Source organism: Acomys minous, assembly GCF_964271855.1.
Source record: "Acomys minous genome assembly, chromosome: 14".
NCBI lineage: Eukaryota > Metazoa > Chordata > Mammalia > Rodentia > Muridae > Acomys > Acomys minous.
The window spans coordinates 100,660,672-100,688,293 of record NC_140496.1 but is presented as its reverse complement, the minus strand read 5'-3'; the positions used below and the strand labels follow the sequence as shown (position 1 = coordinate 100,688,293).

Sequence of the window (27,622 nt, the reverse complement as noted above, 5' to 3'; positions counted from 1 at the left end):
TCTCCAGCCCAAGGTAATGATCTTTTAGTGACTATGACTAGTGTTTTGAGCCCCTTGTTACTTCCTTTATATATTTTGCCTGTTTATTCAGTTCTTTTATAAGAGTAGAAGAGTAAGCATGGCCTCCACCCTGACTAGAAGTAGGCATCCCATCTGATCTTTGTGGCCACAGGTAGCTCTGTAACCCTGGAGACGGGGAGAGTTGGGTTGTAGTGTAGACTCTCGGAAGGCACGAAACATAAAGTTCTAAAGATGTGGCTACGTGTTGTAAGTTGCTTGGCAGCCTCTGCAGCCCCTGCTTTTGAGTCTCCATCCTACCTCATCTCCATCGTGGCAAGCAAGCATGCCTCTGGATGCTGCCCGTCCCTCACTGAGAACCGGCAGCCAGCCATTCTAAGCTAACCTGTGCACAAGGACATGTGAGATGTCACTTCTAGGCATTGTGACTCATTTACATCTCTTGTGCTGGTCCCGTCTGCTTAACACTGTAAAAGGACCATAAATTAAAAAAATATTTCAATCCAGAGAATTCTTTTGCCTTCCTTTTTTGCTTCTTGCTTTATATATTATAGAAGAAAGAGGGAAGGAAGAGGAATAATAAAGTAAATACCATAAAATATTAACAAATGGGGAATCTAGGTAAAAGATATATGTGATATTTGCACTGTTCTTTAGTTTCCTCTAAGTCTGAAATTATTTTTTAAAAAAACAAACACTTTGTGCCAATGAAAAAATTCAGAAGAAAAGATATGTCTTCTTTAAGGAAAAATGGAACACTCTCAACCCAGATTAGGAAACCAGAGCCCAGCATGCCTGACATCGAAGGTTGCACTTGAGACATTATATTGAGTCATATGTTCAGAACCCTTGGAGTTCTCCTTGCTTTTGCTTCTTAGCTATCAGAAGAATCACACAAACTTAATTGATCCCTGCTTTGATTCTCTTGGCAATAAAGAGGAGATTGAGAGTTGCAAGGATCAAAAGAAAATATGTGTGTAATGAATTACATATGCAGTGAACTGCAATGACAGTTATTGTGCTCCGAGTCAGAAAGCATCACAATACACAGTACCTACTGTGAGCATGCCTACCTACTGTGAGCATGCCTACCTACTGTGAGTATGCCTTGCGCTGGCTTCATAAATATTATTTAAATATATTACAGCATTTAAAATGACTAGCCAGAGGTCAGAAAAGTTGCTATGTGAGATAGATTTTTATTTCAAAAATCACAGAGGAGAATGGCAAGTCTGGGATCTGAACCTAGCTGTTTGGAATCCAAGACAGCTCGTTTTCATCCGAGACAGGTTCTGAGTTACAGCAGCCTTTTACCCAGTCCCGTAGCCGGAGTGAGTCTGGGTGTAGGCGCTTTGGAGCAGACTTGTCTCAAAGGTGAACTGGGTTCTTTGTCGTGGCTACAAGAGAATACACGGAAGAGTGAAACTCCAATTTCAGGCCCTTGCTTTTCAGAGTTATTGACCTAAACGAGCAACGATACATGCTAAGACACAGACTTGATATTTTAAGACATTGTCATCATGCATATCTGAGAGGACATTCTCATATGATACCTCAACAGTCCTGGACACACTGCAGAGTTCGCTTTCCTGCTTCAGTCATGCTGAGATCCCCCAGACTGAGCCACGGAACTCCTAGATTCCTAATATGGGTCCCTGTGTAGATTTTGGTTATCTTGCGTCTGCATCAATAAGATGTCAGCAAGACGACAGCCACAGCTCCGACTCCACTTGTGCTCTCTGAGGGCCAAGAGGAAGCGGGTCTGGTGTTTATGCCCTTCAACAGTAAAAGCATATCCATAGCATAACAGAAAAATACCGCAGACAGGAGCGCACATCCCACCACACATCCATACCATAACAGAAAAATAGCCCAGACAGGAGCACACACACATCCCACAGGAGATAGCCTTTACTTGGCCAGTTAGCATGTGAAGAGGCACTCAGTTCCAGTGACAAAGAAAATGCAAATCAACTCACAGTCACAAACTCATTCACTTAGCGAATGTTTAAAAATATGAAAATAGCTTAGTCTTAGAATTAAGCTTAGTTGTTTAGGGGTTAAGATTTTTTTTTTCTAGATAGATGTCTTAAGTCGATAGAGATGAAATATGATAGATATTGATTTTCATTCAGAATTTTAGACTCACCAAGATAGCAAAGATGTTTTCTGCAAGGCTGCCAAATACAACTAGCCAAAACACATGAATGTAACATTTATATAATTCCTGATTGTTTCGTGATTCCTCTTTCTGGGTGTGGTTTTTTAAATTTATGTATAATAATATAAATATGTCAAAAAAGCTATAATTTGGGAATTATGTAAAAATTAAAATTTAAAAATACTTAAATTAATCTTGATAATAACCAAAGATGTATTTAGAAGTAAAGGTAAAATACTTATCTTAGAATATATATTATATATAGTAAAAATGTAGTAAATATGTGTTAAAATATAATAAATACTACATTAGTTCAAAAAAAAGAGATGAAAATACCAGTCATTATAAAGGGTGTGGATTTCTAAGATAATACTTAAGAATGTAGATGCCTTTGGAAAACAGTTTATTATTATTTTCTTGCCAATACTGTATATATCATATATATACAGATATATATCTGTGGTATCTGCCATAAAAATAAATTTTGAGCCGCCTATTTAATTTAAATTTTTCTAGAGTTCATTTGTGAATCAGATGAAACAAATTTCAGTAATGTATCTTATGTAGCTATCAAAAATGTTACTTTAACATGTTATCAACATAACATTATTAGGATATTCTACGTTTTATGCCATGATTTTTATACCCATTGTGTAGTTTTCCTTTTTATGTATCTCAAGTGGAACACAAATTTTTTCTTGTTATATGTGCATTTGGATTTCATATAATTTACTGTTGGAAAAGGTGTAATCACATACCTAGCCAGCTCCAAAGATACTGATTTGCTGTTGTCTTTTCTACTAGGCTGTGGGTTTCCAATGTTCATCAAGTGTCTGTCTCGTCATGGACCAGTTAAAGTTTATTAAGCACTAATTGGAATTAGACTTTGACTGGAGCTACTCAGAAGAAGGCATTTAGCTGCTACTTTAAACAAGTGAGCAGAGCCCTCAGTGCCCAGATATAAAACAGAGAGGGCGATTCAAGCGACAGAAGTGAAGCCGTGGACACAGGGAAGGCGAGGCTGTTGTCTGTTTAATTTCTGTTCAAGTCGAGACCATGTTTGATTCAAATCTTAACTGCTCCGCGAAGACAACTCGGAATAGACAGAAAGTTTGCCAAGTTATTTGCTTCCCAGAGCTCTCATCACTTGGGTGTGCTGCAACTAAATGCACTCAACCTTTATTTATCTTAATAATTTTTAAATGAAAGAATATCCTGTCAAGAACCTTTGAGCTGTTCTTGTCTTTTCCTGGCTCAGCGTTTAGCCAGATCTCTGCATGTTGATATGATGGGAGTGGGGGCTAGAGACAGTGCTGAATCTTGTTGTTGCTTAGTTCTTAGGTTTTTCGTAAGCAAAGAGAGCAATATTAATATATTAGAATTAGAGTTAAATTACTTTTGGCCAAAGGCTATTTTAAAACATGGGCAAGGAGTAATTTGATTTAAAAATAACTCATAAAAATAAAGGCAGTACAAAATTAGAGTACATTTCTGAGTGTAAAAATAAGTGATGTTTAGAAATAGCAGTGTGACAGATATATCACCCTAACCATTAGCCAGGATCTAAAGTGCTTTTCATCTCCTAAATTAAAGGAGAGATGTAATCATTTTAAAAAGAGAGAGAGAGAGAGAGAGATGTGAAATTCACATACATTATATTTACCCACAGTGTAGATGCAAACTTAAAAAGAGGCGGAGTTTATTTGTGCTCATGTATCTCAGAGGTTTTAGCCAGTCAGCTTCTACATGAGGTGTGACATACCATCATGGTGGTGAGAACGTGCCCAATGGTGGCTAAGCAGGAATAGAAAGGATGTAGAGCAAGTTTAACTTTCTGTGACACCCCCATCCCCAGCCCCCATGACCTATTTCCTGTGACTAGGCCCCACCTTTAGCACAATCACCTGCCAATAGTGCCATCACACTATGGGTCCATCAGTGGACTTTAATGAGCCAGTCACCGTTACATGAGCCCCTGGGGACAAGTGTGCGTCACACCAAACCTCACCACTCTTGTTCCCAGAGGATCCCAGCCTTCTCATGATCCAAGATGCACCTAGTCAAATGCCAAGAAGACCCTTAGTATTAATAGTTCCAACACTGTTCAAAAGGTTAAGCCCAAAGTTTCCTCTGAGGCTCGCTCCTGGAAACATAACCTAAAATTTATATTCTTATAATATACAGTTGCCTAGGAAACATTCCTAGTTAAAAAATGAGATTCTTGGAGATTTTTGGAAACCAAAGGAAGACCAAAGCCCAGCAGGCAAACATCAAGTCTGTAGCTTGTTCAGGATAGAAGGATGTACGGTGCAAGGCTCACGCAGCCATGCCCCGTGGTCTTGCCAGTACAGGCCATATGCCCCACCCCTTGAGCTTGTAGCCCTGGCCGACTGCAGTTCTTCCTGCCAGACACTCATGTTTACTGGAGACATTCATCAACTTCTTGGGGCCTCCCTTGCATCTTCAGATGTACTCTCATGGTTTCCTGTAGTTCCTCTCTTCAGTTGCCCAGGGGGAATCCAATGCTGCTGCCCACTTCCTGCTCTCCAGAAGGTTCCGTGAGTCTAAAAAGGTATTACATTCTACATGCCTGCCAAACCAATAAGGCAACGGTGACATCAGAGTTGGCCTCCAGCTCAAGAAGCAGCCAGGTCTCTCAGACTGCGACTGCTGTGGCTTTTGCATGGCCGAATCTCGTGGAAACTGTTCACTGCATACCCTGGTGCAAATGGGTTGCCCTAGAGTTACGCTCTTGGCAAGGGAAAGTCTGTTGGGTGAATGTACATTTTGTGCCAGTGGCCATACATAATGGGTAGGAATCTTGTTTTCATTTAGTGTCCTCAAGGCTTCTTCCTTATTGTCAGGGCAAAGTCCCTGGCTTCGTTTTAGTGACAGGTCTCTAACAACTATAATTTCTTTGGTCCCAACATTGAACACACACCTTTTCTGGACAAAGTACAAGTCTTTCAAAATTGGCCTGCTCTGCCTTTGCTCCCAGTCGTCACTGTGGCTCTTACTTGTAAATCAGAACCTACACTAGCGTTGATGCTAAGTAGCTAGACAATGCCCTCCTTTCAGCTCAGCCTCCCATAGAGTCTCAAGGCACAGACAAGATACGGACAAATGCTTTGCCAGAGTATAACCTCAAGGCCACTAACCAATTCATTAAAGTTCTCATTCCTGACACCTTATGGTCAGGCATTTACTAGCTGAGCTTTCTTGGCTCCCTGGCTTTCTGATTCTCCATCAACCTCTTCTTGGGGCACCCTAGCACCCCTCCATCCTCTACCTCCACATGTTTTCAAGTTCTTCCCACAAACCAATCCCAACATTCTAATTCAAATGCCCAAGTAAACGTGTCGTGACAACTCCATTTCCTGGCACTAGTTTTCTTTATCAAATTACCAGGCATGAGAACATCCTATTTCCATTGTTCTTCGCCCCACCGAATTGTTTCAGGGTGGATTTGCAACACACTTAAGGGGCTATCAAAATAAACGTTATTGTATTAGTTAGAATTCACTAGAGGAGCGCTCACCCCCCACCCTCCCCCCCATGCTGCGTGTGTGTGTGTGTGTGTGTGTGTGTGTGTGTGTGTGTGTGTGTGTGTCTGTGTGTGTGTGTCTGTGTGTGTGTGTGTCTGTGTGTGTGTGTGTGAGAAAGTGTGTGAGTGAACACCCTCACCAACATTCCCAGAAGTGTGCAGATTGACAGTGAAGATCAGCAGCCATCACAGCCTTCCTTCCTGCTCTGGCCAGGAAGTTGTTTATAAATCATAAACACCATGAAACACACGTGAGCTAGATTCTGGGAGTGTTTCTGCTGTTTTTGCCGGTCTCTGTAGAAAGACGAGTGGAGACTCTTTCTGCCAGCACTAAAATTATAATGTATTGTCCAGTCAGTGCAGTGGGCAGCACAGCAGCCTCACATAATTAGTATTATGTGAATATGAAAAAGTTCATAGTAACAGCTAAGTGAATTTACATATATGCCAGTTTTCCATTTATTGAGTATCTAACATGATTATTGTATCTTTACCTCTTCTTAAAAGTGAATTATTTCATTAAGAGAGAATATTTTCTATTGTGTATTATTCACTCATGGTATAATTTATACTGCTACATGGCATTTCTAGCCATATGCTCATGGACTAAAAGGGTGAATGGAAACTTGAGAACGTAAGAAAATTAAAGCTACATTTTGCTACTTATTTTCTTCATAATATTTTGTATGAAGCATAAGATTCATATACATTTTTGAAGAATCGTGCCTATAAAGTATTCATAAATTTACCAAGTTCATATGCGTTTTCAAAGAAAGGCTCCACTGTGATAGTAAATATTAATTATCAAAGAGACCATGGCACCCTTCTTTCTCATTTCATCAATGCAGACCTAGGGTCACAGTGGATCCGCCATCTCAGAAGTATGTTGAACAGTGCCATTTAAATTCCTGCTGGCATCAGGTGTGTACTTTTGACAACACGTGAAGAGAACAGGCCATTTATTTTTTTTAATATTTTATTCATTTATTCTTGTTACATCTCAATGGTTATCCCATCCCTTGTATCCTCCCATTCTTCCCTCCCTCCCATTTTCCCCTTACTCCCCTCCCCTATGACTGTTCCTGAGGGGGATTACCTCCCCCTCTATATGTTCATAGGGTATCAAGTCTCTTCTTGGTAACCTGCTGTCCTTCCTCTGAGTGCCACCAGGTCTCCCCCTCCAGGGGACATGGTCAAAGGTGAGGCACCAGAGTATGTGAGAAAGTCATACCCCACTCTCCACTCTACTGTGGAGAATGAGAATAGGCCATTTATAATGGAATAAAGTTTATATCAGTTTGGCACCAAAATATCATTGAAGCAGACATAATAACTTCCAGCAAGCAGAGAGTCATGTAGATCCACGCTCTAAACTTACCCAGTGTCTAGAGTCCTGCTTCTCCACATCCCTTAATGCTGCCTGGAGCCAGGCAGTGATGTCCCTGGACCTGTTGCTGAAGTCACTGGGGGCCCAGCAGACCCTTCCTTGTCTGGAGGCCTAGCTTGGCAACCAAGTGCTTAGAGTAAGAATTATCTCTTAAAGCTCCCAGTCATCAACCGTTCAGGCCGGACAGCTAACTGGCCTCTGCTGCGCGTCTCCTAATTAGCACTATGCTTACCCCTCAGTTCTAGCATTACTTGGCTGTCTCTAACTCTATTTTCCCTCACAAGATCAGCACTTCTCCAGGGACAACTGTGCACTCTCTGTCCTTCATCCTTGCATTTGGTGCAATAGTGAGAAGACCATAACAGCCAATCAATAGTTGGATGAGTGCTAAGTACCATGGGAAGAGCTTCAGTTTGCAGTAGAAAATGTCTGAGTCTAATCCGGGGGTTGGTCTGTCATACAGCACTAGGTGGGGTGAGCTCCTTCCCCGTTCTGAGTGGGTTTAAGTTTCCAGTTCAGATGGGGGTGGAAGACTGACCTTTTGTAGCCCATGACAAGGGTATCATATCCTGTAGTAAATCCACATGACAAGTCTTTGTGTGTCCTCCCACACAGAGTGTGAGAGATGCCAGTAATGAAGCTGAACATGTCTTTCTTCTTAGGACATGAGTGGTCCTGTACTGTTATTTTTGTCTAAATTGCCTCAGCCTGCCTGTGAGAAAGTTCCACATTGCGGGAAACTTGTAGCACACCACCAGCAATTTTGCTGGCCTTTTTTTTTTTTTTCTAAAGCAGTTCAAATGGTCAAAGGCATCTCAGAATTGTGAGAGTGATGATGTCACAGCAACCCACTGGGAATCCAGAGAGCCTCCCCTCTAAAAGCTTACTGTAGCTCACAGTTATCAGGATCACATGGCCATTCTTTATGAAGACAAGTGGCTACTTGAAGTCAACCACAGGAAGTGTGGACTCAGGTATTTCCTGGGTACTTAAAAGTCTGCTCAGCGGGACTCTGCTTGTTGCTAGAAGTGAGGTGATTAGGAAGCCTAACAGATTTGTTAGAATGGCAAGCTCCTACCTATCACGATCAACTGAGGGAAGGAAGGCAGAATCTTGGAAAGATTCCTATGTCAGATCACACTTGTTTATTTTACCAGAATGATGGCAAAGCTCAGCACATGGATCACCCCCCACACCCCCTGGTCGCACTGGTATAAAAATGTATAGTTAGTGCCTGACAATCTTAGGCTGAAAATGAGTGCCTCCCCTCAGTGCACATCGCTTGTTAAGTGGTAGGAAGTCGTATGAGCAAAATACAAGGCTGTTATGGTTGGTTTGTTGTTGGGTTGGTTTGTTTTGTTAGTTTGGTACCAGCTGCAGTTATCTGAGAAGAGGAAACAACAATTGAGATTAGGCTGCAGGCAAGTCCATGGTCATTTCTTGACTAACGGTTGATATGGGAAGGGCATTACAAGTGGCACTACCCCTAGGCAGGTGGTCCCAGGATCTAAAACCAACCAAAACAAACCTCAGTAAGCCACGGAGGAGCAAGCTGAACTCATCACTCCTCTGTGGCTCAGCTTTGGGTCCTGCCCGGACTTCCCTATGATGTACAAGTGTTAGCCAAATGAACCCTTTCCTCCCCATGATGCTTTTGGTCATGGCATTTCTCCACACGAATAGAAACTCTAAGACCCAGGCGCACACTGTTTACCGGTTCAGGCTAAACTCAGAAAAGAAACTCTTTCAGCCAGTGTGCATCGGCTCTTAAGTGTTTTCAAATTAAGTACCACTGAGAGATGAGCAGTCACACGTCCATCCATCGGTCAGCTACCTGCTCCGCTTTCTTTAAGAACGGAATTTGGTTGGCTTGTGTATTTGGTTGGTTGGTGTTTTGTTGTGGTGGTCATTGTTTGTAGTTGTAGTTGTGTTTCTTGCTGTGAGTGAAACACTAGGTCTAGCTTCTGGTCATTTAGATGTGTGGAGACTTATTGGGGTCCCTCAAAGCTCAGGCATTTTGTCCTAGCAACAGCAAACACCTTTTCAGCTTGCACTGAATGTTGAACAGCCTAATTCCAGAACCGCAGTCTTCCCACCACGATGGAGGTTTTGGTTATCATCACTGACCCCACATGTCCTCCAGCTCCCATCTCTGCTCTGAGCTTCAGACCCATTAAGCCATCAAGTGACAAAAGCCCAGGGGTGCTGTCCCAGTGAAGATACCACATCCACCCATTCAGTTTCCTGGCTGTTCCCTTCCCTTCCTTCCCCATGTCTAGTGCACCACTGAGCCATGCTGATTTTCCCATTGAGTACTACTTCATCCATGTGGCTCCCTTTCGTATAGCCACTACTCTAGCCTGAGAGCCTGAGCTCAGAGATGCCTGCAGTACGTTTCTCATTCACACTCCGTCTCTCCTTCTCACTCCTCTCCAATATTCTTCTGAATGTGGCTCTAACTGGGTCACTTCCTTCCCATAAGGCCATTCACCAACTTCCTGCTTCTCTTAGCAAAAGTCTGGACTGTCATGGCTCCTTGGCTGACTTCATCCCTGCCGCAGAGTTTAGAGTAATCTTCACCCGGGTTCTTTATGCAGTTAATTTCTGATGGCCGTTTACACCTTGCTTCAGACGAAACATCCTAGGTCTGACCTGTCACAGCACAGTGTTCGTGTCAGTCCTAGCTGTACATCTGCAGAATGCCATTGCTCGATGCCCACTCAGAACACTGGGAGGCACATAGGGTCTTTTGTTCCCAAATGTATCCCTGGTAGGAGAGGTGGAGGGCTTTGGCCTGAAGGATTTCCGTTAAGCTCATGGGAATTTACCACAGAAACAGGAAGCCTCTGAAGGAGTTAATCAGAGAACCAATGTGCTCAGTGGACTTGCATGAGTGGACTCCTGCCTTGCGTGAGGCATAGACAGATACTCTGAAATGAGTCTGTAAGAGGCAGAGTCCCAGGCCCTGCTGAGCACTCCTTCTCTTTCCCCACTGTGCTTTTATCCTTCCTTTCTAAACCTGGTTCCCTGGGCCTCGCAAGCAGATGCCTGACTGACATCTACTTAACCACTGTGTTCACTTTGGACAGTGTGGGCTGGCTTTCCTTAAGCACACGCTTGACACTCGGAATAACGCAGCCCAGGCTCACGTGTGTATCTTTGGTCCACATCTCTCACTTGAGTCCAAAAAACAGCCTTTAACCCACCTTGGAAGGTGCTACAATGGTAATTAGAGTGGAGTACTGGGTCTCAGAGCAGATTATAGTTAAGTGCTTCCCTAGTGGTGCCAGGAAGGACCTTAGAGCAGAGGGTGACCCTTGACCTGGCAGGAATGGTAAAGTTTCATAAGAGGCTGAGACAGAATGTAACAGAGAAGCACGGTCTATCAAGGAATGGCGTTTTGAGTTGCATTGCACAGGACATAGTCATACAGAAATTACAGTAAACATATGGCCCACCAAAAAGAGCAGACCACTCTAAATGTCTCTGGCTTAAAACAAAGTATTGGTGGGAATCATGTTTATTAAAGGTCAGATACTTTGCTAAGACAGCATTCACCAATCCCGTATGAGTAACGATCACAAGAACCCAGGACACATTAGACACAGCATGAGTCCTTCTTGGGTAGGCTGGCTGGCATAGGCCCTGAGGGAAGTGAGCACCAGGCTCAGACTGGCCCTGGGAAGCAGGACAGTGAGCCTGTGCACACACCTGCATCCATGCCAGCTCTGACAGCTTGGGTTTGTGTCTTGCAGTTCCATGGAAAATGGGAGGCCTCCCGATCCTGCAGACTGGGCTGTGATGGACGTTGTCAATTACTTCCGAACAGCAGGATTTGAGGAGCAAGCCAATGCTTTTCAGGAACAGGTAACGCAGACCGGAGAAGCACGGTTCCCTCCCTCCTACAACCGGGAAAGGAATCAAGAGGGAGACCATAGAGCAGAGGTGGGGTACAGAGGCACCGAGATGGCTAGCAGGAGCATCAGGGGTGTTGGAGCTGGGGTTCCTCTCTGCAAGAGGGAAGCTAGAGGCTGCAGCTGCAGAGAGGCAGGCGAGACTTGTTTCCACTGGAGCCCTCTGAAGGACTGACCACGCTCACAGGTGGAGGGAATCAGGCCTGTCTTCTCTACAAAGGAGGAAGCAGGCAGCAGGAAAGAGAGGAGACAGACTCCCAAGGGACACACACAGCATTTTCCACTGTGGCTGCCTCTAGGTCCCAGGGGACTGTCTAGCCCCAGTGATTTGCTTTGCAGGTGCTCATCAAGGTAGAGCCCAGGGTGCAGAGACAAGTTCAGGTTCCTGCGCATGTGCATCTGTCTGTCTATGTGTGTGTTTCTGACTCTGTGTGTGTGTGTGTGTATGTGTGTATGTGTGTGTGTGTGTGTCTGTCTGTCTGTCTGTCTATCTGTTTGGGTTCAAGTTCTTAAAGTTCTAAGTCTTTGTTTCATATCTTTAACATGAGGTTGTTCATGCCTGATTGACAGGGCTGCTGTTCTGACAATTTAAAGGAAAAATATACATATTTTCCCTAAAGCTCTTGACGCAGTGTGGATGCTCACAAAAGTTAATTTCTTTCTCGGGGTCCCAGGGATTGATATTAGAGACAGGGAAGAGCAGGCATCTGTTCCCTGGGTGATCTGTGACTCCAGTGAACAGGCTGAGCCAGCCCTATGGGCGTGGTCCTCCCAGAGGCAGGTGGGGGAAGAACTTGTGGGCCATGCTTCAGAGCACAATGCTCCTACCCCTCGTTCAACAGAGGCTGTAGTTATCTGGACATTAACTTCACTGTCTCATAATCTAGTTGGGAGAATTAGAAGCTGAAGAGTATGTCTGGCTCTCCATTCTGCATTCCTTCGCCAGAGCTTATTAGCACAGCAAAATTCAGATAAAATAACCTTTTAAATGCCACATGTGCCAGTCTCTTCAGGCAATATTTCCTTCCAACTTGATCCTTATACATATGTAGCTTTTTGCTAGTTTAGAAAATTTGCCAAAATAGAAGCATAGATGACTTTACACCCACTAGAAGAATTAAAATTAGAAAGAGAGTTGGTGACAAATGTGCATGTGTAGCAAAACAGGATGATCCTACATTGCAGAGAAGAGTGTAAAAGAAACACTCACACCTGCCAAGATCCAGCAGTTTCACTCCTGTGTATTTTCCGAAGGAAAATAATAGCATATCTGTAAGAATATATATGTAGGGAGGCAGAGGCAGGCGGATCGCTGTGAGTTCGAGGCCAGCCTGGTCTACACTGTGAGTTCAGGACAGCCAAGGTTAAACAGAGAAAACCAAAAAATAAAAAATAAATAAAAATGTTGTTAGCAGCTTTTTCATAGTAGGAAAAAAAATTGGGACCCGGGGAATACAATTGTAGTCAAAATGAGGGTACAAACTGGGATGCATATGTAATGGGCTACTACCCGGTAGTGAAAACCAATTCCTGATATATGTAGCAGTTCAGATGAGTCTCAGTAACATACTAGATAAGATAAGCATTGTGCAACAGAGCTCATGCCAAATGGGTCCAAGTTAGATTTTCAGACTGGTGAAATAGATCAATAGACACCCCACTACCACCACACACACACAAAAAAGCCAGTGCTTGTGTGTGAATAGGCGGAGGGAACTTTCTGGTGATGCCAACATTCTGTATGTTGATAAAGGCTAGAATTACAGACCATGTGCACGTGTGTGTGTATGTGTGTGTGTGTGTGTGTGTGTGTGTGTGTGTGTGTGTGTGTGTATCTTAATAAGGGCTAGTATACTAGCTACTTTTCTGTTGTGATAAAACACAGTGGTTAGGATAACTTATAGAAGAAAGAATTTACTTGGGCTTATGGATCCAAAGGGTAAGAGTCCACCATGGTGGGTAAGCATGGCAGCATGTGGCAGGCATGGTGGCAGGGGCAGGAAGCTGAGAGCTCACATCTTGAACTACACACACACACACACACACACACACACACAAAGTAGAGAGAGCAAACAGGAAGTAGGAAGAGACTGTAAGCTTGCAAAACCTGCCCATGGTGCAACACTTTCTCCAACAAGGCCATACCTCCTAACTCTCCCAAGCAACACCACAGAATAGGAATCAAGTGTTTACTATCTGAGCCTATGGGAGACATTCGCATTCAAACCAGCGCAGCCAGGACGAGAAGAACCACGGCACGTGTCCTGCACAGGTGTGGACCAGAGGCGTCTACATTAGTCACTGCATATACACTAGCTTGTGCAAATTATTCATATTTTTATGTTACATGACCTATAAATTTTATATCAAAAGAAAAAGTACTACAAGAATATTCAACAGTGCCATAAAAACTAAAGTATTGGAGGAATCTATATAATAAAGTCAATTTAGAAAAAATAATTTTTTGAGACATGCTTTCTCTGTATAGCCTTGGCTGTCCTCAACTCAATTTGTAGACCAGGCTAGCCTTGGACTCACAGAGATCCACCTGACTCTGCCTCCTGCTCTGCCTGCCTCCCCTGAGTGCTGGGATTGCAGGCATGAGCCACCGCGCCTGGCAAGTTTAGAAAATTTTCATCGTGGAATTTAAGATGTAGGTTTTAGGTATTCACAAAAAGTTGTTTTCTTCATGTCTGCAAATTTTTGTAATAAAATTCTAGTGGAAAATAACAACCCAGGTTGGAAAGTATAAGCCATTCATCCAGAACATATTTTATTTTGTTTTTAACGGTATAATGTCTATTTGGGTCATTGAAATTGAGTAGCTGTCTTCAAAAATTAAATTTAAATATAGTAAAAGGCTTTCAAAGGTAGAGGGTGGAATCAGATAAAAAGGTCTCCTGGCCAGGTTCCCAGAAGCCCAGAAGCCTTCCCAGGTTGCATTTTTGCTAGGACATCCCAGGTGAGGGGGCAGCGTGCTCTCTGGGCTAAGATTCTGTACACAGCCCTGCCGATGAGATTAGCCGGGACAGAGCTTGGCCTGGCAGTGGCATTTTCTCCCAGGGATGACCTCATGCTGGCACTGGAGAGACTGGGGTGTAAATCAGAACATTTCACTGAGAAATCCCTCATATCACTGCATCTAGTCAGCCAACTCTGGAGCTTGATAAACGAATTCCCAGAAGATGGAGCAAGTCCTGAAACCCAAGCTCCTTTGTTCTAGAAGGGTCACTAGGTGGGCAGGGAGTGGCCCCTGGCTTCATCTCTGACAGCAGTTCCATTCTGCCTGCTGTCCTGACATTTCCATTCCCGTTACAGAGTTACAGAGTGGGGAAGGGTGTCACTGGCTAGGGCAGTATGGGATGCTGTGTCGTGCTGTGATTCATGGGGACTGAGGCATGTTCTCTAACACACTTACCCGGCTCTACCACCCACCTGTCACCTGCAGCATATCCTAGGCAATGACCCGCAAGTCAACACTCACTAGTCATATGCTGATATGAACACTGAAGGTCATCTCCAGCACCAAAGCTATGTCCCTTTCAGGCGCGTTGTTAGGTCACAGCAGCCAAAAATCGCAAATAAAACAGTGCAAGATCTGCCTTGTCGTTTGGCAGTGTAGAGACAGAGACCACTAAAGCACCCTTGGAAAGAACAAGGCCCCGGTGGGCAGCACAGCTGCCTGTGATTTAGGAAGCCCGCTGTTTTCAGGGCTGATTCCTGCAGCCTAGATGTTTGAATGCCCCATAACACCGACAGTGAAAACCCCTATCACTGCTCTTCTAGAAGAATTGAAGTACTGCACTGTACTGCACTGCTTGGCCCCCACAGAAGGCTTTAGCACAAAGGTCACCTAAAGGTGACTAACTTTTTCTCATTCTATGTACCCTACTTCCACTTTCCCTGTGGTTCAGGCGTTCCCATCAGCCTCTCTGACAAGCACTTCATAAGCACTACCAAGAAGGACTTTTAGCCACTGCCCACTCTACTGTCATGACCAGGTATGGGCTCAGGCTGCATTACTGTTCTGACCAGTCTTTTTCATGATTAAAAATGTTGTTTTCCCTGGGGTCAGCACATGGCTTATGTCATTACACTGACATCCTTTGTCCTCTGGGGACTTTACGCAACTGGACTCATTAACACGCTTCCACAGAGGACCTATTGGTTAGTGAACGTGGGAGGCAGGGAAGACCACGTGCCAGCACCATTTCTCCCATAAACTCCATGATAAAGTGGCTATTTCCCAGTGTCTTAGTAACAGGCACCAGTGGAGTCATGCCCCTTTGCTTATTTTCTCCTAAGTACGTCATGGTCACCCTGTGATCCTGGGACATTTGTTTTGATAGGACTCGGATTTCTACAGCTAATGTTGAGTTCAGTGTGGAGCATTGCCTAAGCACCTGCTTCCAGTCCAAGGTGCCATCTTGAGATGGGTCCTCCTGAAGTCAGCTTCAATGGCATAGAGCAAGGCACGAAGGTGACTTGAGGCTTAGTGATGTATTTAAGTGGATGATCTAAAAATAACCAATGCCAACCCATGGGTATGGTTGCCTGAGTTTTAAGATCAAAGTATTCAGAAATTTTACTTCCCTAAGAGCTTTTGAGAGACCGTTTTTGTCTAATCTCAGCAAAGACAGCCAGAGCATTCTGATGGGCTTCACGTTGCTAGGCGCTGAAGGCTAACTAGGCAACACATTCTGTGTTATGCAGTATCATCTCTTGACAGTGGCATTCTCTGCAGCACTTCACCTCTCAAACTGGAGAGGTGACACAGGTCACACAGGTCACACAAGTCGTCCTTGCAAATGTAGTGCCATCACTTCACCTCTCTGGCCCCATCTTTCTGACTCACGTGTCCTCACAGTATGGTAGAAGTAGACACAGGCAGAGAGTTGACATGCAGTCACTGTCACGTGGTTCAGACCATCCAGTGTCCTGTTCTTGTGAGTGAATGAGTAAGTGAGTGAGTGAGCGAGTAAGTGAGCGAGTGAGCGAGCAAATGACATCGGTAATTTTATTTCTGGAACACTGTGTTCCTCTGAGATCATCCCCCACCCACCCAAGAATATCTTGACAAATAGGCATATTAATGTTACTCTATTCCCTTAGCCACAAAAACAGTCTCTTATCCGAAATACTCATCTGGCTAAATCAGGGCGTGAAACCTGTAGACTGGACTTGGCTCTCAGCTGGCTCATTGCTACTAGCATTGAACAAATCCTAAGGGCGCCATCCTAATAAAAACAAACAGAACTTTGTATTGCTGCATGTTGCCAGATACACTACTTACCTCAAAGGGCGAAGCCAGGTGGGAAGCCTGTCAGAACAGCAGTGAGCTCTGTGGCTCGTGTCAGGCAGCTGCAGTTTGCTCCAGGCTCATGATTCCCATTAGATATGCCCAGCTTCGGTGCCGCGTCAGGTGTCTGCAACACTGGAGCCCCCGCTTTGAAATATGTCACAACATTATGACTACAAAATTGTGCAAGCGAAACACGAGTCTCTCCAGCTTCATGACAAATTCAGCTCCGAATCAGGCCAATTAAAACCTCACGCCTTAAGGGGGGGGCAGGGGGAATGAAAACTTTGTTTACCTAGTAAGCATTTTGTAATACCAGTACTGAAAATATCCAAGGTATTCTAATGGTGCTATGCTTAACAGTTGGGAAAATACTGAAGTGCTTAAACTATTCTGTAGTATAATGAATATATAGGGCCTGTGGCGACTCCTTTCAGTTCATAAAGATTAAGAAACAAGTTAAAATGCGAGCAGGTAAATAACGCTAACAGAAAAGGAGCCAAAAGGAATTAATTGAAGGCAAAACTGGCAATGAAAAATACTTAAAATATTTTTATTTATATAGAATAAATTTCATTTATATAGAATAAGCTAAAACACCCAAATTAGCTGTATGGGACAACAACAACTGTAAAACAGAGAGAGCCACGAGTGGGATGTTTACCTACTTGCTTAGTGATTTCCATAGTTGTGACAACACCCACTAAAATAAGGAGAAAACTATTAAAGTAATAGTAACAAACATTGCTATAGTAAATCCTAAAACCAACACAGCTAGGAGAACCTCCTGAGGAAAGCCCAGAATATTCCATGCAGTGGAGAGACCAAGCACAGAGGTGTGGGGGCGTGAAACAGCACCCTCTGTCTTGGCAATTCCAAGAAACGTGTAGTCGGGAGCATTAAGCAGATTGATGAGCAATGGGGCTGAAAAGCAAACAGGAAATGGAGGAAAGTTTGGCTCAGCCAGCAGAAGAGAGGCCCTGGGGATCCGCTGAGGGATGTCAATCCAACATGAGGGACCAGTGACTGTGAGGGCTGAGACTGAGCCGTCATCGTCATCGTCGTCCCCTCCCTCCCTTACATTTGAACACTTGGTCCTAAGCTGGTGGCACTGTTTGGGAAGTTGTGGAACCTTTGGAAAGCAACTGAAAAAAGACACCATTAGAAATGAGGGGGAGGGCGTGCCCTACTGATGAGCAGTTTTCTAGAAATCTCCGAAAGGGGTAGTTTTATGAAGATTCAACTAATCAACAAGTTCAAAATTCCTCAAAAAGGTCGTGTCCAGTGGGGTCTGGGAAGTTGGCCAGTGGAATCTCAGTGGTGCAGGGAGGGAGGAGGGTGGAGAGCCCTTCCTTCCAACTGAGGAGTGAGTGGGATGCAGAGAAGTACGGGGAGAGGCAGACTGCAGAAGAAGGCTACATAGGAAGTAGGCTCTCTTCTCAGACAGGAAGCCTAGACTTATTTACATATAGGAGGTGGCCAAGAGAATTAGATGCCTTAAAGTGGCAGCAGATGGAGACCAGTGCAATGAAGCGGAGCTCCCCCAGGCTATGGGAAGGGAGGAGAGCCAGAATTTCAGGAAACTAGAGCTTAGCAGTATAAAATGGTACAGCCACTCTGGAAAACCAGTTGGTGGCTCTTCAGAAAGTTGGGCATAGAATTACCATGACTCAGCAGTGTAAGGACCATGGGAGCATCACTCACAATGACCAGGCAGACACAACCCAAATGCCCTGAGCAAGTAAAGAGATAAACAAGATGTGGTATGTGTGTAAAATGGACTATTATTCATCTGTAAAAAGGGCTGAAGATCGATACAACAGGGATGAACTTGGAGAAGGCGCTAAGTAATTGTTATATAATATTTGAAGTAGACATTCACAGATGTACAAGCAGATTAGTGCCACCAGGAGCTGATTGCCTCTAATGAATATCAAGCTCCTTGGAATGACAGAAGAAAATTAAAACTAGGTAGTAATGACTACTGAGCAACACGATGAGAATAATTATGCTGCTATATTCTTGGAGATGGTTAACATCGCAAATTTTATGATATAAAATTTAATTTAAAAATTAAACATTTACAGTTTTTAGGTATTAATAGTTAGTGGGTATATACGTGTATGGTACAGTGAAACACACAGGCCAGAGCATATATGTGGTGGCCAAATGATGACACTAGGTAGTTAGTTCTTTCTACCCATCTAAGGATGATCACTGAGTTTTGGGGGCAAGTGCCTTTATCTGTGAGCCATCTCACCAGCCTATGATACAAATATTATTACAATAAACATTTCCACTGTAATCTGAACCACAAAATATGATAGCTCAGCTGGTTAATAAAATTATCAAATATCTTATTTTAAAAATATGAAGGCATGATCAAGACAAGGCTGTTTTAAAGTAGACAGGAGATAGAGGTGATGACCAAGCTTATGTGTTAACTTGACCAAGCTAAGGGATGCCCAGCTAGCTAGTGCAGCGTTATGGCCTAGGTGCATCTTCAAGGGTGTTCAAGGAGGAGATTAACATTGGAATCAGCACACTAAGGAAATATAGCCTCACCAGGGTGGGTGCACATCATCCAAGCCAGGAATGACTCTAGTAGAGCACACAGGTAACTGTCAACTGCACATAGCCTGCAGTCAGCTGGAAAAGTGATGCTGGCTCAGTAGTTGTCCTTATCAGTGGGTCTATGGGCATGTCTGGAAGGGGCTGTCTTGATCACTAACTGTTTTAGGAGGGCCCCGCCCACGTGCACAGTGTCATTCTCTGCAATGGTAGCCCTGGAATGCCCAAGGAAAGTAGCTGAGCTGAGCCTGTAAGCAAGTCAGCAAACAGCCTTCCTCACTCTTCCTGCTTCAAGGTATGCTACTTGGGTCCTACCCTTGTAAGCCGCGTAAGTCCTTTCCTGCCCTAAGTAGCTTTTGGCTGGAACATTTTATCACAGCAACAGAAAGGAAACTAGAACATGGAGGAAGAACAAATTTGTGCTCTGGGTGCTCACCAGGGCTGACCCGTCACCAGCCACCCTCCACCTCAGCATATTCAAGTCTGCAGACTTTTGAATCAACAGCCCAGGTTTTCCTGGAGTCCTACACTACAGTTTAGTTAATCCTAACTAGTCAACCAACATTTGGTTCATTTCCTTGGAGGGCCCAGTGCACTCTGCTTTTGAGAGACATTTAGGGAGTTCCTGCCAGTTTCTCTTTTCTGTTTATTTTGTTTAACTAAACAGGAAGTGAGTTCCACTTATAGAGGGAAGGGAGAGGGGCAGAGGTTTAATTAGAAACCAGGGAGCAATAGTAACAGATTAAAATGACCACCAAGAAGAATGGAAAGGGAGACGATCAAAAATAAATTCTGTCTCAATATTGTACCAACCCGGCTAAGGTCGTAGGATGTGTCTCATCTTCAGGGTTTTGTTGCTGTCGGCAGCATCAGGTCTAGGAGTTGAAGAGAATGACTGGCTCCTCCTGGCTTGGGTGCTCAGGGCTTGCGCACAGGACGACTATTAGCCCCAGAAGGCTCCATTGGAAGACTGGTGAAAGGATGGCTCCCCCTGTCAACCACGGGCTTCACACAGAAGGATGTGAAAGGGTCGGGGAACGCTGCAACTGCAGAACTAGAGCTGAAGTGAAGGGCTGATCTGTAAGAGTGCAGAGGGAGAGGGGACGGAGAGGCTAGCTGCTTTTCAGCGCTGCAGGGGTCGGGCTGGTCTAGCTGATGGCATTTCAGGAGCAGCTTCTAAATGTACATAGGTTACTGTCACAAGTAGGTGAACATGGTGGCAGTCAGTGGAAGGAGGAAGAACAAGGAGGGCCCCAAGGTGGTAGCGTCATAGTCTACCCAAAAGAGGGACACCTCTTTCCTTCACATCTCAGTGGTCACAAGTCTGTCGAAGGCCATATCAACTTACAAAGAAGCCTGGGAAATGTGAGTTGAGTGTCCTGTAACACGGGCTGTGGGATGCTCAGTGTTCATTGTCAACTTGACAGCATCTAGGATCACCTAGAGTTAGCTTCCAGGTGTGCCTGTGGTGGCTTATCCTGTTTGCATTAACTGCGACAGGAAGAGCCTCCCACTGAAGGTGGGGCTGTATGTTTGTCCATGGCAAGAGGGGGCTGAGCAGAAGCAGGTAGTCACTGATGTCATTTTCCCGACCATAGATGCCAAGTGATCATCTGCGTCAAGTCCGGCTGCCTTGACTCACCCACCATGTCAGCCAAAATAAACCCTTTCCCCACTAAGTCACTTTTATGAGGGCGATTTGCTACAGCAACAAAAGAAATCAAGGCAGGTAGTGAGCTTCCAGTGGTGCCCCAGTGCCATTTCCTTTTAAACAGTATCTGTGATTTTGATATTGTTACTTGGTTTACTTTTCACATCCAGAGATAAAAGTTGGAAAAGGTTCGCATTAAGGCATCAGCTGAAGTACATCCTGAATGAGGAGCCAACCAGTCCCTCGATGTGTCCATTGAAAACCCTCCCATAGATTTGCCTCTCACCTGGCTTCCTTGCTTGATAAATGAATTTTATCTGTTCTTTCATCAGAAATGTATATATGATTTTTTAAAAATTATGACAACCCCCAACCTATCACCCATCATGGCCACTGGGAAAATCAGATAACAAAGGGCAGGGCCTGAAGAGCTGGCTCAACAGTAAGAGCACTGGCTGCTCTTCTGGAGGACCCATGTTCAATTCTCAGCACCTACTTGGCAGCTCACAACTGTGTGTACTCCAGTTCCAGAGGATCTAACACCCTCTTCTGGCCTCTGCAGACACTGTATTCAAGTGATGCATAGAACTGCACACAAGTGGTACACAGACATACACATAAGCAGAACACCCATACACATAAAGTAGTAAAATGACATAATTTTAAATGCCACAGGACAGGTCACAGTGACACCAAAAATGGGCACTAAAATCATTTGCCCCCTCCCCACAGTGACTCAAAGTGGATGCTGGGTCTGCTGCTTGTGCCTGCTACAAACAAGGCAAATAGTTGTTAAGCTACACAAATGATTGCTTTAAGTTAACAAGACAGGAGTGGTTGTGTTTCTTTATTGTGCATGCATTTATCTTTGAATCCAAAAAGGTCTCTCCAGTTTCTGTAGTATCCACCTCAGACTCTGCCCACCCCCCTCCAGGAAAACAAGGCAGCTGAGAGTCTAAGGGTTGCTGGCTTGGAGTGATGACCTCATAGTCACTCCCCCACAATGAGCAGCAAAGGCGGGGCAGGGGCGTGGGACCATGTGAAGAGCCTACCCACCCACTGAAGAGGAATTTCTCCACCAGAAGAGGCTTCACCCCAAGAACCATGTGAGGAAATTCAAAGCTGTAAACTTGAGTAATTGACCACCATCCTTTTTCAAGTTATATGGAAGATTTTTCTACATCTCAACCCTGCATCAAGGTGGGGCAGTGCTGTCTGAAGAGACATGGTGAATTATTACAAAGTGCTAGGGGTGCCTCAGAATGCATCCTCCTCTGATATCAAGAGGGCGTTCCATCAGCTGGCTCTGCAAGTGCACCCAGACAAGAACCCACAAGACAAGGAAGCAGCTGAGGAGAAGTTCAAGCAAGTAGCGAAAGCCTATCACGTCTTATCTGATGCCAAGAAGCGAAAGGACTACGACAGGTCCAGAGAGAGCCGCACCAAAGGAGAAATCAGAGGTGACAGCCATACCGGAGGGGAGATCAGAGGTGACAGCCATGCCAAAGGCGAAATCATCAGAGGTGCTGGCCATACCAAAGAGGAAGTTATCAGACGAGATGGCAGAGACAGAACCAACTTAGAGGAAGAAACGTGCTTTCGGAGGCCACGCCGCACCTTCCAGAAGAAGGTCATCGAAGAGGAAGACCTCTTTTCAGGAGACTCTTTGTTCACTGGCCCCACGGCTCGGTCCAGAAGAACCTCCTCCCCCTTCTTTAGCGTCAGTCCCATCATGGACACAGGATTTTCTACATTCATGCCCCTGGGATCCAGATTTACACCTGCTGGCTCTGAGACATGTGTACCGTATGTCAGCCAAGGAATGAAAAAATTCAAGCTGGTCACCACTTGTAGCCAGATGGTGAATGGTAAGAGAGTTGTCACAAAGAAAGTTGTAGAGAACGTGAAAGCACCGAAGGAAGTAGAAAATGAACGACTGTTTCGTCAGAATCCTTCACGTGGTTGGTAAGGAACCGCCATTGTATTCTCCACCAGAAGTTGCAAATGAGATTTGTATGTCAAAGACAGTTGGAATCTGAGGGTTGAATGGCATAGACAGGTCAGCTTGGTCTCAGACGCTCTTCACTATGGAGGGGAGTCATGGGCCAGATATTAGCACCAGAAACGTGTGAGGAGCAGAACTGACCTTCTAGCCTGTCTTTCCTCAGTCAGACCATGGGAACAGACACCACACTGCCGTGAAAGGCTCTCCACTGCTGCCCCACTGTCCCTTGCTGTGTACCATGCAGTGGCCTCCTTGATGACTCTTCCTTTTCTTTCCCGAGCCTCTTTCTCTTTACGTCTTTTCTTCCCGCCCAACCTTTCTTCTCATGAGTTTCCCATGGTTCCTATCACGATCTCGTCCAACTCCAGGACTTCCCTCCATGTAGATTAATGCTGACAGAGAGCGATCGAACGGTAAGAGGGTTAAGGTTTTCTTTGTCCTGTGTTGCTGCTCGGCGGATGTGTGGACCTCTACCTCACATATGTTATCCCCAAATCCTTCCAGTTTCGTAAGCACTTCCCCCCATCTTACAGATAAGAAAATGAGCCTTAAAGAGATATAGTGTCATGCCCGAGGCCCCGCCGAATGCACAGTGAAATAGTGGCTGCTCTATCTACTTGGTTTGTAAAGCTGGGGCCATCTCATCTCCTTTGGGAATTCAGCCCTTGTCATCTCTACACCTTGCTTCGATGCATCAGTACTTGCTGGAACTTTCTAAGTAGACAAGCATTTTAACTTTCCGGCCCAACAGGAATTTGGAGTTTGCTTGTACAGAGGACAGGAACACTGTAACACAGTGAAGCTGGCAAATGCTTGTCATTAACGCAGGAATCCCAGGCTGTGAATTCCCTCTTTGTTCTGGCTTTAACTGTGATGTATTGACACCGTCTTGGGTTGGTTGTTTGTTCTGAGCCGGGGTCTGTTGGTCTCACCTCACGTCTCTGTTCTGTATTAATAAACTCCTGGGATCCGGGTGACTTCCTTCTCAGGAAAGCTACTAATGAAGTCTACAGTACAGTCAACGTTGATTGGCAGAAATTGGGGCTTCATTTGTAATTATAATCTATTATGGAAGTTAAATAACAAATTATTAGCTCTTTTCATCAAGGGACTTTCCCATGGGTGCAATTTTGATGAGGCACACGTTTTATGCAGTTCTTGAAAATCTTCATCTTGGCGAAGTTTCTCACCCTGAGTGGGGATGCACTTGCATCCCTTTGGAGAAGACGCAGAAAGGAAGCAACGAGTGGATTTGGACTCAGAACGCACTGGTTTCTCTCAGTGTTGTCATTTGCTAAGGGGAGGAGAAACATTCCATGCTTTGGAATTGGGTGTGTATGTAGCTCAGTGCAGCTGGGGGGTCCAAGGTGGCTAATTGTTGCTAGGTGCATTGAACTGCGCAAAGAGTGTGCATGCTTAGTACCCACAGATAAAAGTCAAGCTGCCCAGTCTACTAGATAGTTCAAACCGAACAGACTCCCCAGTTGCTCAACTATCCCATGTGCTTGCCTGCCCCTAGGTTGTGGTAATAGGATTCAGATTGCTGCCTACCTGGCCAAAAGCTCACAGCCTCCCAGTGCTCCATCCTGCCCTCCCGTGGCTGAGCTGCTAGAGTCGGGGTGAAAGGGGAGGTTCTGTACGATGGTAACAGATAACAACACACAGTCCAACACTTACATGGTGAGCGTCTCCAGGTGGACCCTTCTGCGCCCTGCTCCCATGTGGGCAGCAGTGTGCCTGCGGGACAGAGGGGCGAAACCTAAAACACGGTTTTCCATTTTGCCTCAGGTAAAATCCAGATATCAGCATTTTCACACACACACTTGGCAGTGTGGCCAGCACTGGTTTCTTCTCTCCGCAGTTCACTTTCTGTTAGTAAAGAAAGTTTGTTCATGTAAAAATGAAAACAGGGTCCGAAAGCAAGGGTGCCTGTTTGGAACATAGAGGGATGGTGTCCTGACAGGCAGAGGGAAGATGGCGCAGGCAAGGCTCAGCTCCACGGGCATTCCGCACCTTATACAGAGGCTGAGCTTGGAGGCTGCCAAGCCTTAGAATGCTGTGGTCACATGGTGCCTTGTGCTCTGCTCCTGGGGATCCGTGGGGACAGCTCCTCTCAAGTATGTTCACCTCAACGCAGCTAACAGGCAACTGCAACTCCCATTGATGGCCATCTTGACCACCAGTTGCAGTGTGAGGTTCGAGCTTTACCGTTAGAGTCAGTTCCTGTGTTGGTAAATAATTCTCACCTGTGCCCCGAAGCAGCTGCTTCCTCGTGCGTGGTGGCTGTCTCCCAGAAGTCAACAGGAAACATTTCAGTAGCTGAAAAATAAATGTTTCCCCAAAGGAAAGACACTGTAGGGCAGCTGGAAGCAGTTCCTTGCTCCGCTGTTTGATGATAGGTGACTGGCAAGTAAAACGAGGTGTGGGGAGCAACAGAAGGAGACCGACTAGCTTAGCGCCAGAAGCTCATGCATGCCAGGCCTCACAGTGTCCTATGAGGAAACTACTGGAAACCCCATGTTCCCACATCTCCCAGGAGGAGACAAAGAGAGGCCTGCAGGGTGGGAAATTCCCCAGCCCTTTTGACCCGGTGCTATTTCTCTACACTTAGAGTTCAGCACATTTTCTCTGTAGCCTGGCAAGGTCCATGAGAGTTGGGAGCCATGGCCTCCCTGGGGGATGGAGTAAACCAGAGTCCCAGTTGTATGTAGCTGCTTTAGACACTCCTTCTCCCATTAGCCCAGGCCAGTCCCGGAGTTCCCAGGCAAGATTCTAAACAAAACTCGTAAGCACAGCTGACCGATGTCTCATAGGGAGAGACCTAAAGTTTCTTCAGTAAATAATAACTAAAGCAGGGCCACAGCCAACGTTCTAGGAGATTCCTTTCCACAAATCAAAGCACCCCCTCCATTGACACCATTTTCATCTTTTATAAGAAGCCCATTTTAATCTCATCCTTTGTAGTCTCCACAATACCGGAAGGACCAGCGGAGAGGGCTTGGCAGCTGGCTAGGTCCTAGCCCTCACAACCTTGATTTGTTCAGGGAGAAGCCTCAGAGTGAAGAGAGCGGTTTTCGGGCTGAGGTAGGACCAGAAGAGAGACTCTCCCAGAGAGTGAGCCTAATATTGCAATTCACAAGATTTTAGAAACCCTCATGTCTAGACTCAGGCCATCTAGGTAACAAGCTGTAATTGTGAGCAGTAAGTAGAAGGCCTGGGACTAGTTTTGAGGTAGAGTGCTGGCCTAGCATGGCTTTAAAGTCCTGGTTTCCCTCCCAGCACTAGAGAGAGAGGAGAGAAGAGGAGGGAGACAGCAGGAAAGTAAGCAAAGGCTGTAGGCAGACACAAGTTCAAGTCCCTCTTTCCTAATTCTTTTTGTCTCAGGCCAGTAAATGTCTTTCTTGATCCTTGTTTTGCCTGTAAATTAAGGATGCTAATCTCTGCCTGTTGTAACTTACAGAGTGGTTTTGGGACTTAAGTATTAGGGAATTCTAGCACATGGTAATGTATATATGGATAGAGCTTGTCTGTAGCCCTTTCTGGTGTACCTTCTGCTCCCTGGGGTGGGTAACACTGTTTTGAACTTGTCTCTGAGTTTCTTAAGATTTGTAATAGGATCATGAAACCACTACCAGGTACAGATTGTGTTTAATCTCAAAACAGATATAGAAGATGGAAGATACAAAAGAAGGTTCCATTTTGACGCGACAGTGGTTACTAGCAGGGGGACACGTGGTGTGACTTCTGCCTTCAGCCTTCCCTTTGTCGTATTTCCCCAAGAGCGCCTGGGCTCACTCACACACTGGCTTTCTCCTCTGTTTCCATTCTAGGAAATTGATGGAAAATCCCTGCTCTTGATGACAAGAAATGACGTGTTGACAGGACTTCAGTTAAAATTGGGGCCTGCTCTGAAAATCTATGAGTATCACGTAAAACCGCTTCAGACCAAACATCTAAAGAGCAGCTCTTCATAGTAAAATCAAGTTGAAGTCTCAGTCCTCAGGACAAAAACAAAAACAAAAAACAAAAAAAAACAAAAAACACAATGATGTAATTTAGTTTCATGTTGTGAAACTTCGCAAACCGAATACATACATGTGCATATGTAAAAATTTTCGATCCAACAACATGTTATCCTATGGGATAGACTAGGCAATCCATTGGCTGGCCTGACTCAGCCTGGAGGAGCAAAACAGCACAGATGTAAGATGGTTATCCTTAGCCCAAGTCATCATTGGTACCCTTCCCCTCAGGGACTTTTAAATTACCAGAACTTTCTTTGTTCCATCATAGATAGTTTTCCATTAATTCCTTTAAACAAAAGGAGATGGGAGTAGCATGAGTGAGTGCCCTTGGGTTATAGAATCAGAAATGAGCACAAGCAAAACCCCGTGGGGAGGGCGAAGAGAAGGGTGCTGTCCCTTCTGAGTCCCTCTGCCCCTAGGGGTGTGCTCCTTGGATGGGATTGCCGACTCCCTTTTTTCCGTAGAGAGTCCTCCACATGACCTCTTTAGGGTTTCACAGGGCTGTGCTGTGCTGTGTTTGAATTGAACATGTGCCAGCCCCTCTGAGAGAGACTTGTTTGCACTGGAGATATCCATTGTAATCAACTCACTGTCGGCGAGGGTAAGAATATTTACTGCTTACATGTTCCTTGTTGCTGAAGAAAGCATTTTTTTTTTGTTTTTGTTGATGATGATGATGATATACTTTATGATTTGTATTTATAATAATTTCTTTCTGAAGAGATTTGCCAAGAGTTAATAGGTCCCAAAGCTTTGTTAATAGCACAGAATATTTTTCTATATATATATATATAGTCCTCCATGATGCTGTAATATTTTTTTAGGTGTCCTATTCTGTGTTTGGTCCCTGGTTTGAGTACTTGTCTTTCAGAACTTGAAAAGGTGGGCTTGCTACATCTCTGTTTAAAGAGACACTTATTAATGAAGTGTGTCTGTGCCTCGTTGGGTTGGTGCTTGGTAACTGCAATAAAACACCACTTCATTTCACCAAGTGTGTCTTTGGTTTCTTCTCATTTGGTTCCCTTCTTCGAGGAGTAAAGATTAATA

General features: G+C 44.8%; 3 protein-coding genes across 12 annotated transcripts in view; all 3 read left to right on the top strand.

Moving 5' to 3' along the window:
- SAMD13 (sterile alpha motif domain containing 13) overlaps positions 1–27,566 on the top strand; it is a 36,336-nt gene extending 8,770 nt beyond the window's left edge. For all 5 annotated transcript variants that reach the window (XM_084756290.1, XM_084756288.1, XM_084756289.1 and 2 more), the window contains exons 3-4: positions 10,866–10,977; positions 26,381–27,566. In XM_084756290.1, coding sequence (XP_084612416.1) covers positions 10,866–10,977; positions 26,381–26,524 — 256 coding nt within the window. In that variant the 3' untranslated portion in view covers positions 26,525–27,566. The remainder of the gene's footprint in view (positions 1–10,865; positions 10,978–26,380) is intronic.
- The window catches only part of DNASE2B (deoxyribonuclease 2 beta), a 103,066-nt gene that overhangs the window by 8,778 nt on the left and 66,666 nt on the right, over positions 1–27,622 (top strand). For all 6 annotated transcript variants that reach the window (XM_084756281.1, XM_084756279.1, XM_084756277.1 and 3 more), the window contains exon 2: positions 10,866–10,977. The gene's annotated coding sequence lies outside the window, so the exon portion shown is untranslated. The remainder of the gene's footprint in view (positions 1–10,865; positions 10,978–27,622) is intronic.
- LOC311582942 (dnaJ homolog subfamily B member 6-like) lies at positions 21,507–27,566 on the top strand. The gene is made up of 2 exons (XM_084756286.1): positions 21,507–22,510; positions 26,381–27,566. Exons 1-2 carry the CDS (start codon positions 21,771–21,773, stop codon positions 26,406–26,408), a joined length of 768 nt encoding a protein of 255 aa, XP_084612412.1. The 5' UTR covers positions 21,507–21,770; the 3' UTR covers positions 26,409–27,566.

Bases quoted from the DNA above. Each gene is read 5' to 3' on its own strand.
- LOC311582942 (XM_084756286.1), top strand. From the start codon at position 21,771: ATGGTGAATTATTACAAAGTGCTAGGGGTGCCTCAGAATGCATCCTCC. The intron at 22,511-26,380 runs GTAAGGAACCGC...TTTCCATTCTAG, and splicing joins CAGAATCCTTCACGTGGTTG to GAAATTGATGGAAAATCCCT.